At 32.7% G+C, this 12358-nt stretch overlaps 1 protein-coding gene across 1 annotated transcript in view; it reads left to right on the top strand.

Moving 5' to 3' along the window:
* LOC118752045 (mitochondrial sodium/calcium exchanger protein-like) overlaps positions 1-9639 on the top strand; it is a 17555-nt gene extending 7916 nt beyond the window's left edge. The window contains exons 3-10 of the mRNA XM_036486894.1: positions 1306-1707; positions 1782-1900; positions 1965-2199; positions 2260-2324; positions 2382-2782; positions 9066-9112; positions 9199-9297; positions 9417-9639. Coding sequence (XP_036342787.1) covers positions 1306-1707; positions 1782-1900; positions 1965-2199; positions 2260-2324; positions 2382-2603 — 1043 coding nt within the window. The 3' untranslated portion in view covers positions 2604-2782; positions 9066-9112; positions 9199-9297; positions 9417-9639. The remainder of the gene's footprint in view (positions 1-1305; positions 1708-1781; positions 1901-1964; positions 2200-2259; positions 2325-2381; positions 2783-9065; positions 9113-9198; positions 9298-9416) is intronic.
* Positions 9640-12358: the final 2719 nt, after the last annotated feature.

The following is a 12358-nucleotide window of genomic DNA, read 5'->3' as shown; positions in this document are numbered from 1 at the left end:
TTTTTTTTTATAAAATTACGCACAAGAAAAGAAAAAGAAATTTTCTTCTATCAAAATTTCTTAAATCAGTATGCAGCTCTGAAGAAAAAAATGCTTGTTTATTTATTTCTTCAAGAAAATTTACAGCAGTAGCAAAGTCCTTTTTCTAGAAACAGAAATAATGAAAAATATTTCTTGTGGTTTTTCTTGAGAACTGCAAACGGCCCACAGTGTATTATTTCCATATTCTATAAAATATTAATTACATTATTTTATGTCGCCAAATTTCAAAACAACGTCAAAAATGTTTTTAGAAATGCCCGATAAAGACGAAACTATAACAACTAAAAAATGTAAATCAAAGTGTAGGGCGGTGTAGGGGGTTTGATTTGGAAAATTACCAAGCGCAATAATGTTTAAACTTGTATATTTGAAACTGAATCTCAATGTTTAATTTGTCGGTGTTATGTTATTTATGCAACAATTGCTAAAATACCATTTTGGTTTTAATTATTTAAAAGGAAAATAGCCCGTAGTTATAGTCAAAATAAAGTCGACTCTATAAAGTTAATGGCAGCTTTTTGACATACTTTTGAATGGGATATCTGTCAAAAAATCTGTAATTAACTTTAGTGTCGACTTTACTTTGACTATAACTACGGGTCTACTATGGGTTTAATGACGCATACATATAAGCTCATTTGATTTGGTTTTCTACTTTTTCGGTATAGGAGTATTCAAAAAGATTGCTCTTACAGTATGGAATATATACATATGTATGTACAATGTCCATTGTACATTTATATATTTGAAGTTAAAAACCCCCTATAGATATTAACAAAAAAACAAACATTGGAAACCGGTTTAGAAACACCCTAGTACGCACCCATTTATGTACTTATGGTCCAAATAATAGGAGTGTGACATTTTAACAAGTTTTGACTATTTTTCTTTGGTTGGCTTAATGTTCATTATTTGATTTTCTTTATTTATAAAATCTAAAAATTCTAACTTTGTACAAAAGTTAAAAAAGTTCCACAGAGTTTCATCAATTTTTCAAACTTTAAATTAGAGTCTCTAGAAAACACTTTGGTAGGCATTTTTATAGTCCATTAAATTTTAGTATTTATAATAAAGTTGCAAGTTTGAAGTTGCTAAAATAGATATATTGTAGATGTATACTTTATAAAAAATTTATGAACAATAAACTGCTAAAAAAAAGTAAGTAAAACTCGTCAAAATGTCGCACTCCTATTATTATGGCCATAAGTGTTTGCATTTATGAAGGTACACATCTATGCATGAACATGCATGTATCCATTTAAGCTTCAAGAGATATTAAAAACGATTCTTCTGCCTTGTTAGCTGCGAATCTCGTGAAATTAGAACAACTACAAGCGGAGGCTGGCATAGAAATACTCGATCGTACCTCACGAATGTCCATAGATGTGAATATAACACGAACAATGTCTTTTGATGCTTTATTAAATGAACCCAATAAGGATCTAATGAAGCAATTCATTGAATCTTTAAATCCCATACAAAGGGTGGAGTGGCTGGAAAGTGGTTTTGCGGGAAAGAGTTATCTTATTGTCACAGCACCAGTATTATTTGTCCTACAGCTTTTTATTCCCGTTGTGGACTATGAACGAGAACGTCATGGCTGGTCGAAATTATTGAACTCGATCCAAATCCCTTTTGTACCATTGATTGTAGTGTATGCGCTGTGTAAGTCATACGTACATACTTAGTACGTAAATTCATTTCAATTTCAATAATGGACCTTCTTCTTCTTCTTGCAGCAACAAATGTATTTTTACTAGGCTTGCCACTTTGCTGTCACACTTTACCGATTACCATACCCATATCGTGCTATATGCTATATACAACACGAACCGATATTCCACCCAATTATCATCAAGTCAGTTATTTCAATTTATTTATTGCTAAATATCTACTCTCTAAAGAATTGCTCATTATTTTAGGTCATAGCTTTGTATGGTGTTGCTTGTTCCATTTTAATAATTTACTACTCGTCCAGTGAATCCGTCGAAATATTGCGCGTCATTGGCATTGTGACCAACAGAAGCAACTCATTCCTTGGATGCACCTTACAAGCCTGGGGTAATAGTATTGGCGACTTGGTATCAACCATTGCTTTGGCACGCCATGGATATCCGCGAATGGGTTATGCTGCTTGTTTCGGCGGTCCATTTTTTAGTAATCAAAAAAACACATACATACACACCTAAAAAATGATACAAATTCCTTGCGTTTCAGATTCGATTTCATCATTTGGAGGGGTTTTTATATACGAAACCTTTCGTAGCGAAACACCTATATCCGTATGTAGACTTGTGATTGAAGTTAAAAATGGTAAAAAAAAAACGTTTTTATTTAAGGTTCCGCAAGGCAGCTTAGGCGAAAATTGTGTAATTTTCCAGTTTATAGCTGCATTATCAGTTTTGGCATGGTCCACTTTAACGAATTTTTCCGCTCGACGGAGTATTGGTGTCTTCAACTTCATATTATATGCAATATTTTTAGTTTTCGTGTTCTTGGGAGAATTAGAAATTATTGAAACGTTCGCTCCTGAACAAGAAGAAGAAATGCTGGAATCGTAGAAATCAACAAGGAAAAAGCTTTGCAGTTTTGATGAGTAACTTTTGTTCATATCGCACAAATACTTCAGATGTGTATTAACTCAAAATGACCGGCTCGCCAGGAAATGCTAAAAAACTATTTTTACTTTACATTCTTTCTACAAATTACACTAAAATTTTGCCCCAACTTTTTCTGAATGGTAAATATGTAGATATAAGGTCTGTGAACACTTTAGCGCATATAAAAAATTACAAATTTTGAAATGATACACTTTTAAAGAACGTGTGCGATATATATAATGAATCGGTTAATTACAAAGGGGAATAAGTCAGAAATTTTCGATATGAAACTCTGTTAAACTGCATCAAATTTTCCATATCGGAAAAATGCTGACTTATTCACGTTGATAATTAACCGATTCATATATCGACACCTGAGTGGAAGATGGACCTATCTCGGCAGCCACTTTGAAAACGCCCTATCTCAGAAAGCTTTTCAAGAACGCCCTATTTAAGAATTTTATTGCAAAACACCCTATCTCAGAATTTGGTTGAAGAAGGCACCACTACCTCAGAATTCAGTTTAAAAACGCCCTAACTCACTTCACAATGTATTGAAAATGTGCTGACAAAGGGCGTATTTGAACCGAATTCTGAGATAGGGCGTCCTCAATCAAATTCTGAGATAGGGCATTCTTCAACCAAATTCTGAAATAGCACGTTTCCGAACTGGCTGCCGAGATAGGTCGATCTTCCACTTAGGTGTCGATGTAGTATATGTTACATTGGTTATAATGCTTTATTTTAATAAAAAAAGTAAAAATAAGTGGAACTGTTTGATAAATAATATCAAAATGTAATAAGTTATATATATACATTAGGGTGATTCTTTAAACCAAATTAACGATTTTTTTCAGTCCCACTCCCTAAATCGGTAATGCCACGGTCACAGATATCACATTGAGAACGGTTAAGGCGTGTCGCACAGGGGGGCAAGTTACAGATACAGATTATTTTTCCATTTAATACCCAAAATCGATACTACTATTGTCAAAAATATGACATATAAATTTTGGTCCCGATTAGAGTCGGTTAGGGCGTGTCGATTTTGGGTATTAGATGAAAAAATTGTTTTTTAATATTTTGAGTTTCCATAGAGGAATCTGAACTTTGCCTCCTTTGCGACACGCCTTTACCTTCCCCAATCGTGATATGTGATATCTTCGACTATAGTAGCATCGACGTAGGGGTCGAGGTTTAGGAAATCAGATGTGAAGATTTGCTTCCTACATTTAAGGACCACCCTAATAAACATACATATTGATTTTCAAAATTTCTACACCATTTCTACGAAGCACCATACAAAATACATGGAAAATTTAGAGCGACCTCTAGAATTGTTTGATCTCGAAATAAGAAAAGAGGTAAATATATTTTTTCGATATAGAACAATCCTAGGGACTTCACTATTATCACATGAATTTTTGGACCACTCTTATGTATGTACATATATGTATATGTATATGTGCATACGCACTCGTATGTCGTCGTGTTATGTCGTATGAAGTTCCTTTAAAGGACTAATAAATTATGGTGTAAAATTATTTACAGAATAAATATTGGTTTAAAAAACCCAAAAATACGTGTTAATAGCTGACAGAACTAAATACTGTTAGAAAATAAACAATAGTTTAAAACACTAAGCAACACGCTTTACGGCGCGTTTACATTAGACAATGCTGTCAAGACAATAAAGAAATGCGTATTTGTTGTCAAAAATGCTGATAATTTTCTCCGCGACGCTGGCGTCCTGACAATAGTTATGACAATTCATTTTGAGCAAAATGTCTTGTTGTTGTAGTAGGTGTATAAAAAAGTAGTATTGTTGTAGTATTGAGAAGAATGGTCTACTGCGGAAAAAAATCGTTAGATTACCAGTATTCGACCCTAATTTAACTGTAATAAACACTTTCGTGGAAAAATATTTTACCTATGTTTTTTTCTGAGTTACGCTATTTTTGGTAAAATAAAGGAGATCATATTCTTGTCTAATGGCCCAAATTATGCAAAAAAACTTATTTAAAAATGTAATTTTCATTTCGTAAAATTGTGTTTTTATGCAAGTAGTATTTAGTTCCTTCAAACGATGTATTCAATGTACATATAACAAGAAAATTTTGTACAAAATTCCTTAGTCGCCGAACGCCGCCGCCGCCGCGCCGATATTTTCGTATCGAATGACAAAAGCGTATACCTCTAGCGAGTGGTCACTATAATAGCGCATTCACTCCCTACCCCCTAAAGTGCTTCCAATGATTTTAACGGTATTTAAAGTACTGTGAAGAGCAGAGGAGAACCAGAATTACTGCATTCAAATGAAAAAATTCTGTTATCCAAACAGCGACTGCGTAAACCCCTTTAAAGCCACATCTTCCTTATGAATAATTAAAACTCAACTAAAGGCCAAACGACCAAAAGAACAGTATACCGAGAAATCGATTTCGCCAAAACAACAAATAAAGATAAATGGTGGTCACGCCCAGAGCGTAAATGAACATCCGCAATAAGAACTCAACCAATTGCCAAAACGATAGGCCAGGGCTTTGCGTATAAAGCGCAAGCTATAGACAATGGCATCCAAATCGAGGCTACACAGAATACGTAGATAACACTACTCGGCATGTTCAAGAAAGTAAAAAAAATTATCAGAAATAGGCCCCCAGTAAAACCAGTAAAAACTTGCAACTTACGCCATTGTGACATTTTTCGATGGTTAAGTTTTGGCGCGCAATTTTCATTTTACCTGGAAATATCTCTCATCGTCATAAAAAGAAAAAAAAATCTACTTTGGAAGTCAATTATTCATCAATACTTTCGTTTTCCTAATTTTATCTTGATCAAATTTTAAATTAGCATTGTTAAATAAAAAAATAGTAAATAAAAAATGGTAAGTAAAAAATAAAAAGAAGAAATAAATGTCCGTGTCACAGGGCTTAAACCTATGACCAACAAGTTGGCGATCGAACACACGTCCATTAGGCTACAGCAGCTGTTGAGAAAAAGTGTAAAAAATACACATTTCAATTCATTCTCAATATTTTTGATTGCATTGGCTACAATTCTAATTTCATATCGACAATCGTCGGAAAAAGATGTAAACGAATTTCATCGCTACGATATATAGTTACAGAATACACTAGTCGCAAACGCAAGCGATTATTGTCGCAAACTGCGACAATGATTGTCGGTCGGTAGAAAATTTAGAGAATAGCAACTACAGTTCCCCTCGTGTGAAAATCGTAGAGCTTTTTATTTTGTAAATATTGACACAGAATGCGATTGGAGCTTTTGCTTGATAAAAATCTTGATAAAAATTCTTTACAAATAATTTATCAAGAAAACACAGAAATGGGCGGATAATTAGTTGCAATAAAAAATATTTCAAGGTCCAAGCTTCAGTTTTAAAGTCGCACCTTCGATAAGAATGTGGAAATAGGATAGTATTCGATTCGAGAACTAGGCCATTCTCCAGAAAAACGGAACCTTCGTTACCCAATGTGTTTCCTTTCGCTATAGCCCAGTTATGCATACTTGCACTGCTATACCATTTTTACGTAAAAATCAATACCCAACAGAATTGTACATGCGTTGGGTAACCGCTTACACGCAAAGCCCGTTTAACAGATTCTTATGTGACAACTATCATGCTAAGCTAAGTATGCATTACTGGGCTATTATGAATTCAACATTCAGCAGCATTATCGAATTAAAATTTTAATGAGAGAGAGTGATTGTCTTATATTTCCCTTCGAGAATGAGCTGGTTTTCACTTTCTCTCTTGTTACTATGGTTCTAATTTTTTTTGGAACCCATTTTGAGTGTAATTCCAATATACTCCTTAGTTCGATATTCATATTGGATATTTATTTATTTATTTATTTTTTTATTTATTTATTTACATGTGCATATGTATTGTTGAATAATTAATTGAGTTTTCATGGTTTAAACAATTTCCCCAATTTTGTTGCTTTGTATTTACCATATTCTCCAATACGTAACGTTAAAGAATCTTTAATAGGACGTTAAAAATATTTCCATTTTTTGTATTGTAAAAAAAAATAAATAAAAAATTTAATGTAAATACCGCTTAAAACTACATTTAAAAAAAAAAAAAATTAAAAAATTTAGCTTTTGTTTTTGTCTTATCAGGATAAATAAAAAACTTTCAGTTTTCCCACAACGTTTCGGAAATCTAAACAGAAATATGCGTGCGATTGCAATGTTAAGGACAAACATTTTTATCACATGGAAAGTTGAATCTGATTAAATTCTACAGAATTTGCTCTTTAATTTGAAACCAATACTTCTTCTCTAAGCACATTTCACTGAATTTTTTAAATCATTTTTGAATTACTGCCATCAGAGTGAAAAACTAAAAACGCAATTTTACTATATTTGGTCCATGGTTTCCGCAAATATATTGATTTTTGTGTGTAAAATTTACTATCGCCCGGTGTTATTTGTATAATAAAATATATAAATATTATTTATTAAATAAAAAAAAGGAATATAGCCAATAATGGTAAAGAAAAGGAGTTTTTATTATAGCCATCAGGGCAAATTACAAATCCCGAAAATCTACAAAAGGCCGGGATCCCGGGATTAACATTCCTAACGTATAAGCATGCATGCATAAATGAAACACTGAAAAATATCTGCTCATTCAACAAATGCTTAGAACCATTTACCAGCAGAAAATTGTTTTCTATACATACATACATATTGGGACTCTTGAAGTTATTCGAACAATTCGAATATTCGAACGTTCGATCGGCACTTGTTTGTACGATTGCTAATCGAATGTTACTATTCGAATAGTTGATTCTCTTCGATTACTCGAATAGTCGCCAAGCTACGATAAATCGAATACCTTAATAAAATCGAATATTCGATCATTGTAATAAGCGTTAAATGTCAAACAAACAAACATTAATTTATGTGTGGGGCATTCCAAAGTGACGAATGGGACATTTTAACTCGCTTTTGCTCAAACTTTTAGTAATTTCTCTTTAACCATTAATTTGATAAGTTTCAAACAGTTAACACTTGAAGTCAGATATCCGTTTAATACGAAACTGATAAAGTATAAAACTTAATCTTATAAATTACATAGTAAATTGGCATTTTTCAAGTGTGACGGGTGGGACAACGAAGATACCCGCTTCTCCGAGCTGTTGGATTCGTTTACCAATTTGAGACAAACTATAAATATTTCTTTCATAGCGTGATGGTGGTTTTTATAAAATATTTGCTAGGTTTTTAAAGTTCCTTTTTTGTTATTATTTCGCAAAAATATGGTTGATGCGTTAACCAAAACCATATAAATGAAACTTCCAAACTTTATACAGAACTTAGAAAAATTTCATGAAAATTTTGATGTTTCGGAATTTTTTTGAGTACGCAGTTTTGTAAATTTAATAATTTAGGTATAATAAAGTTCAAGTTCTAAGCGGCTTGATTTATATAAAAAATTTTAACGCCAAAAAAACCTTATACTCATCACTGCTCCCCAATGTATGTACAGTGAGTGACCCACACTCAAAATCACACTGTGATGTTATTACAATACATATTCGCAATATTTTTCTATTCTAAAATTTTTTTCATTAGTTTAGCCTCTAACAAAAGCCATATAATTTAGATATATGTATGTGGTATTTTATTTAATGTAAGGAAGAAGTTACATATATATTTTAAATAAGATATGTATTTAATGTTTACAAGCGAAAGAAATTATGTATTTGGCAAAGAATATTAACAACGTCCACGTTTAGCGTCCGACCTCCACCGCAGTCTGGCAAAGACTCCCCTTGCTTGTCAACCACACCACGTGTATATACATACATACATACATATTTAGATGTGTAATTGCAAAATTTGTTAAAAAATTAGAAAACTCAACAAAGTTTCATCAAATGTACAAACTTTTTAATTAGAACTTCAAGAAAACATTTTGGCATGCAGATTAATATTATTATAATAGAATACAAGTTCAAAGTCGCTAAAAAGTTCCGTTCGATTTCTGATAATTTTTTATTTTTTTCTTTTGTTGATGGTGCTATGCATATTCTTCCATGGTGTTTCCCAAGCATGGAAATGACTTTCACATTTATTAGAATTTCGAATAACAATGTCTATGTCAATGTTTATTTTTCAACTTTATTTGCAGAAAAATTCGTGGCCCGGGGGGAACACCCCCAGGACCCCCGCCCCCTCCCCCTGCCCCTGTTCTAGACGGGTCTGCACCTGCATACGTCCAATATATGCACGAACCCAAAACTTTTCAAGCTTTTGCATAGAATTGCCAGCCCTGGTTATTTTGCTTGAGTAAAACCATAAAATATACAAAAAAAAAATATAAAAACTGTTTAGCGCTAATGCTTTAAGGTAGTTACTAAACAACCAAAATTTGTTTACTTGCAGTAATAACTACGATTGGAATCGCTCATTTTCCGAACCAGATTTAACAGGTAGGATGTATGGAAATTCCTTGGAATCTTATTGATTGATACACACACGGCTTACATAATTTTTGAGCACTTTTTATTCTTTACAGATCCATTTAAGCGTTCGAATCGGTTTAACATTAAACATCCGCATGAGTTTATTTCCGTGGATGATTTAAAATTTTTCAGGCGGAGGAAACACCCACCGGGTAAGTAAATATGCTAAATGCTAGAAACTACTGTATGTACATACATACATACATACATATGAGGAACTGCACTACATACATCTGATATGTTTCAATTATACATAATTCAACACTTTTAGACCAACATTCACGAAGCAATATTTGCCTGCAACCAAGTGATGAACCAGCGCTTCCATTTAGCTCCCTTAAAACTGAGTACAAGCGACAATTTCGAGGTTTATATAACAATTTAAGGCCGATTCTTTTACGAAGATCCACATCATTGCACTTTAAAGGCTTAATGCAAAATAAATCTGAACATCAGGAGCAATTTCATTGGTACACACCGGAAGACTTGAAGTAGTAAGTAGGAACTGGCACATAAAATTGTTTACAAGTATGTATGTATGTATGAACTAGGGCTCCCAAAAATTATTCGAATTATCGGGTATTTGGTCAATATTCATTCGACCAGTTTATGATAATCGAATAGCTGCACGCTTCGAATAATGGTATATGGTATCTATTATTCGAATACTAAAACTATTTGAATTTTGTGAATCGAATCGAATCGATTCATTGAAATTGAAGCAAGACGAATTTATATAAGGTGGTAGCGGTAGTACAAAAACAAAAACTAACTGCCATACCTAAACAAAAGCGTTGGGCGAAACGGTTTCTGACGCCTAGCGTTAGCGCCGAAGTGCCATACTTAAACAAAAGCGTCAACGCTACGTCGGTATGCTTCATACAAATTGTATGGGCGTGAGAATTTTTTGACAGCCAGACAACGCTGACGCTTTTGTTTAGGTATGGCAGTTACATCATGGTGATATAAATATAAGGTGATGTCACTTACATAACCTCACTTTTCTGCATGCCAATTGCGGCCAAGCATTTTGGGGTAGTAGAAAAAGGTGGAAAAGATTGGGATTATTTTTAGTACTTTTTGGGTACTATTTCCAATACAAACATACATCAGCGTGGACCCCGCACTGGTTAAATGAAGCCTTGCATCAATAAAATATTTTTTCTGTAAACCAGTGTAATTACAGTTTCATTTTTTCGCTCAAAAGAAATCATTGTTACTTAATTTTTATTTTTTCGATCAAATATATTGATTTTAATAATTATTATTCAGTTATATTTTTCTTCCTTGAAATTATTATTTGTAAAACTTAAAGGCCACACGGTCGTACCACACACATATGAGTAGTCCACTTCCAAACAGCGTTATGTGATTTTTTGATAATAAGCCATAAATTTGAAAAACGACTACGACAACAAGTAACAACTAAATTGAATCTGTTTCTTCATTACCTGAAAATTTTGATAAATAACTGCCTAAGAACATTATAACAAAGCATAACATAACATAAAATAACATTACCAATCTACACGACCTAAAGCAGTTTTCTAAGTTTATCAGAAGATGGAGACTTTTGAAAGTTTACATATAAATAAGTATGATGGCGACTTTTGCAAGAGTAGTTAATATTTGATGCATTTTTTCAGAATATACAAATATTTTGCACTGGGTTGTAAGTGGACATTAAACTACTTTAATTACTGGTACGTTACCCACCAAAAACTAGAAATCGAAAAAATTTTACATAGCGCACTTTGCAAGTGGACTACTCATCATGATGTTGGTTAAAACTTAAAAAATAAGGACTATTTTCCGTCTTTCATTTATGGAATTTTATTATTTTATTATTGTATTTTTTCCTTAAGTTCTGAAGTACATGTACATATATGCGTACTTAGTTTTTAAATAACTTAACTTTAAAGGAAATTTTATTACGACATTTATGTTCGTTAACATTTTAAAATTACATTTCTGAATTTTATCAGTTATATTATAAAATAATTATGCGTTTAAATTGGTAGACCAAGTGCATTATCGTAGCCATCCGAGGCACTGCTCCAATAATCAGTTGGATATATACAGTATATATTTTACCAAAAATTTACTTACAAAATCACAATTATTGGAAATTATTGCTCAAATTTTCCAATGAATTTGAAACGAAAAGTCAAAGCAAAAGCGAAACAAAGAAAAAGTTACTACGTTTATACGTACGCTATTTGCAAATAAAAATGATTTGCAAATACCTAACTCACTGTTTATTTGATGGTGAAAAATCCTTTTTTAATATTGCCTGATAATAAAAAGGCAATAATATGACCGTCGAAAATTAAAATAAAATTAAAAATGGCAACGTTTTGATTATTAAAAGGCAAAAGATGGCCATCGAAAAAGAAAATAAACCTAAGAATGGCGGCGTCTTGCGTTTATTTGCAAATAGTACCACTAATCAATACTTATTTGCGTGATTTAGTTAAATTTGCAAATAAAAAATTAACTCAGCGTTTATACCGCAAAGTTTACCATTTTGCAAATTGTTATTTGCAAATAATACGTGCGAATAAACGTAGTCAGTGATGCCTACGCATACTTTTTCACAAAATTGTCTGCTCCATTTTTTGTTCCATTTTGCCCAAAAATGAAATTGGAATGAATAGAGTAGGCATAACTGTAACGCTGGTATGCCGAAAATTGCCAAAATTACATGACTTACATGTATTTTGTTTTTGCTTTCGGTACACAAATGTAAAATTTCAGTTATTCTTTGCTCCGGGAAGAAGAGGGAAGGAAAATTGTGAAAATCAGCTGTTCTAGCAACATCACCTTATATGAATTCGCCTTGAATTCAGGTAACCAAATCTATGCTACATACCTACATATGTATGTATGTACATTAGAGTGGTCCAAAAAAATTAAGTTGGAATTTTAATGCCGGCGCTTTGAGTACTCCCTATTTTTATTTATTTTTTTTTTTTTCAAATAGGGGTATATTTTTTTCGATATAGAACAATCCTAGGGGGTGCCGGCATTAAAAATCCGACCTTATTTTTTTACATACATTTTTGGACCACTTTAATGTACATTAGAGTGGCCCTTATTTTCGAAAAAGGAAATTCGGGGGTGCTACTCCCTGAAATGGTTACCATTATTGAAAAAGTAATTCCCTACAAATTTTAGACCAATTAATCAAGTCTAACCCGTTCTACAAACGTG

This window comes from Rhagoletis pomonella, unplaced genomic scaffold (assembly GCF_013731165.1).
Source record: "Rhagoletis pomonella isolate Grant_MI unplaced genomic scaffold, Rhpom_1.0 Rhpom_scaffold_01184, whole genome shotgun sequence".
Classification (NCBI taxonomy): Eukaryota; Metazoa; Arthropoda; class Insecta; order Diptera; family Tephritidae; genus Rhagoletis; species Rhagoletis pomonella.
This window is presented reverse-complemented; position numbering and strand designations above follow the sequence as displayed.